Below are 3,117 nucleotides of genomic sequence, written 5' to 3' on the forward strand. Positions count from 1 at the left end.
CAAAATCGGCTGGCGAAAACCCAAGTGCAATAGCAGTAACCAATGGACAGACGTTCAGGGCAGAACCATTGTCCAGCAGAACAGACGGCACCCGACGGCCTGAACAAACAACATCAATGAATAAGGGTCGAACATGATTTGATCCTTCTGGTGGCAAGTCATCATCAGAAAACACTATGCATGTAGCTCTATCAGCTGTCAACATGTGAATAAGCCCCTCTGGGGTAGTAGTAGTGTCAACCCTAATCTGGCCAAGGGCTCTGACCAATGCATCTCTGTGTGTACTAGATGAGGCCAAAAGGCTCCAAATAGATATGCGAGCTTGAGTAGTACGCAACTAGCGTAATATCTCATCATCTTCCCTCTGAACCTCCTATCTGGCAGCTATACCAGCAAATGGCCTGTCAACGGGTGGAGGTTGTGCTACCCTTCCACTTCGTGTAACTATCTGAACATCTCTATGAGGGGGCCTATATTCCTCTGGGAACATAATGAAGGGTGTCATAGGTGGCACATGTTGTAAGTACACCGGTGATACTGGAGGCGGCCCATAAATTTCGTCCGGGGTCAAACTGAATGGCCTGGGGATCTGCTGTCTAGGTATATATCCAACAAAATCTGACTCCTCATATAGACTGATCGGCTGAGGAGCCTCTCCATCCCAACCCATCATAAATATCTCATCCCCTGCAAACTCAATCAAATGTACCCTTTCCGAGGGTGGAGGTACTGCTCTAGTGTCATGAGTAGGTAGCGGGTCTGTGGCCACACTCGGGCGCCCCAAATCAACCAAGCCCTGATCTATCAAATCCTGAATGGCATGTCTCAGTGCTGAACAACTGTCTGTATCATGGCCTGCTCTCTGATGGTAGGCACAGTGAAGATCTGTCCTGAATCCTTGGGGGGTAGGCTGTAGTGGTGGTCTAGGAGGTAGTGGGGCAATCAGTCCCCCCCCCCCCAACCAATCTCTGAAAAGCTCGGCTCAGTGGCATCCTAAGCTGTGTCCGTCTAACTGGCCTCAGTGGAGGCGGTGCTCTATACTGATGATGGAACTGCATAGGTGGCCTCTGGGGTGCCTGTGTAGCATATACCGGCTGTGGTGACGGATGTAGATAAGTAGGCCCTACTGGCCTAATGAGAGCAACTGGTCTATACTGATCATGCTGTATCATCTGATAAGGAGTGCCAAAAAACTGACTCTAAAACGAAGGACGACGTGAAGACCGGTGTCCTGTCATGCCAATAGTACCAACATCTGAGGGCCTGGGGCCTGATCCTGACTTCTTCCCCTTTGAGTCTGAAGGGGAAGAATCTGCCCATAAACCTCTAGATATACCCTCCTCAATACCATAGAGGGCCTGCACTAACGAGCCAAAGTCTGTCTGAGGGAAGCCCATGAGATGCCTAGCAAAGCGGGGCTGAAGGCTACGCATAATCATACTGATCTGATCGCGCTCTGAAGGACTATCAATAGTCTGTGCTATCTTCTCCCTCCAACGGGAAATGAATGAAGTAACTGACTCATCCGGCCCCTGTCTAAGGGCCTCTAACTCCCTCCGGGATACATCCACTATAGTATTGAAAGAATACTGTCTAATAAATTCCTGTCCCAAATCAGCCCATGTCCTACGTCTCGAAGGGTCCAATGAGGCAAACCAACACTGAGCAGCACCGCTCAATGATAGAGGGAATAACATAATCATTTGTGCCTCATCCAGTCTATGCCCGCGCATAACAGTGCTGTATAACTGCAAGTGAATACGGGGGCACCCTATCCCCGTGTATCTCTCAATGTCCGGCATGCGGAACTCAACAGGCAAAGCTACTACTGGCAGATCATCATATCCATCCCACCTCATCATCCCATCAGAAACATGTAGTGATCTCATTCTCTGCTCATTCCTGTCAATCCGAGCCTGGGTATCATCAACAATCTGTGCTGGTGCCACAACAGAATGCGGCGTAGTCTCAGTCTGACCATGCAACACAAATGCTCCACCCTGGGGAGCTGACTGAACCGGTGGTGGTGGTGGTGGTGGAACTATGTAGTCCTGCTGTATAGTAGGTCCAGATGGCCCAGATGGTGGTGGTGGTGGTGGTGGTGGTGTGGTAGAGTCATGCAGGGTGCTCCCTGGAATCGGCAATGGCTGGGCCTGGTGCCTATCAATCCTCTGACCCAGTCCCAAGATAGCGTCCCTAAGTGACGCCATGGTATCGGTAATCTCAGCTAACTGGTCAACGGTAGCATACTGAGGGTCCATATCTCTATGATCTGGTATCTGCTCTAACTGGCTGGGTGAATCTGATCCTTTAACCAGTCTATCTCCAATCTGGATCCAAGCTCAGGAACCCAGGTCGATCTCAATCAATAATCCTACAAAATGAAAGGGGTACGTCAGTCCCCGTGACTATCAATCCTGAAATCAAACTAGGAACGTATAACTAAAATCTTCTGAGAGAATGAACTGACATGTGATGTCAATAACTAAACTGATATACGGTTCCACAGGCAGGAACGGGATTCTGACATGGTGATACCTCAGGGGTAATGTGACTCAAAAGTAAAAAAAATAGAAAAGGCAAGTCCTAAAAGACTAGATGACTGTACCCACAGGGATACGCAACCTAAGGTCCTAACTAACAATCAATCAATCAATCAAAGTGACATGCTGGCCACGCATGTATCCATGAAATCCAGCTCAGGGCTATACAGGTCTTCATTGCTCAGATATCCATCTTTTCCATAGTGCTCCCAAACATCGATATAGCCCTTATGCTAGACCCTATTCCAAACCCATAGCTTGGTCGAAGGCGAACAAATTGGGAATGACTCCCAAGAAACACAAGCAATCCATGAGGAATAGTTGACCAAGACTAGTGATTCGGAAGTAAGGGGATACACACGTGCCCCACAAACATAAGCAGCAAGCAGTCATGCAAGGGAAGGAGCAGTCATACAGCAAATAGTCATGCACAAAGAGATAGCCTACTACACATCTACACACAATCTAATCATCTAAGTCCAATCCCAAATGTCATAGCTAGATACCAATCAACAATGAGCAAGAATGCTAGAATCCAACAGGTGAACACACAAGCAACAACACATCACAGGTA

General features: G+C 48.2%; 1 protein-coding gene across 1 annotated transcript; it reads right to left on the minus strand.

The window, feature by feature from the left end:
• Window positions 1-373: 373 nt before the first annotated feature.
• On the minus strand, window positions 374-2,261 carry LOC117905460. The gene is made up of 3 exons (XM_034818376.1): window positions 1,254-2,261; window positions 963-1,172; window positions 374-862 (listed from the first exon to the last, which is right to left on the minus strand). The coding sequence occupies exons 1-3, from the start codon at window positions 2,259-2,261 to the stop codon at window positions 374-376; spliced, it is 1,707 nt and encodes a 568-aa protein (XP_034674267.1).
• Between the last annotated feature and the right edge of the window lie 856 nt (window positions 2,262-3,117).

Source organism: Vitis riparia, chromosome 18 (assembly GCF_004353265.1).
Source record: "Vitis riparia cultivar Riparia Gloire de Montpellier isolate 1030 chromosome 18, EGFV_Vit.rip_1.0, whole genome shotgun sequence".
NCBI lineage: Eukaryota > Viridiplantae > Streptophyta > Magnoliopsida > Vitales > Vitaceae > Vitis > Vitis riparia.

Bases quoted from the DNA above. Each gene is read 5' to 3' on its own strand.
- LOC117905460 (XM_034818376.1), bottom strand. From the start codon at position 2,261: ATGGACCCTCAGTATGCTACCGTTGACCAGTTAGCTGAGATTACCGAT. The intron at 1,173-1,253 runs GTTGGTACTATT...ACTCCTTATCAG, and splicing joins CAGGCCCCAGGCCCTCAGAT to ATGATACAGCATGATCAGTA. The intron at 863-962 runs GTTGGGGGGGGG...GCCTACCATCAG, and splicing joins GCCGAGCTTTTCAGAGATTG to AGAGCAGGCCATGATACAGA.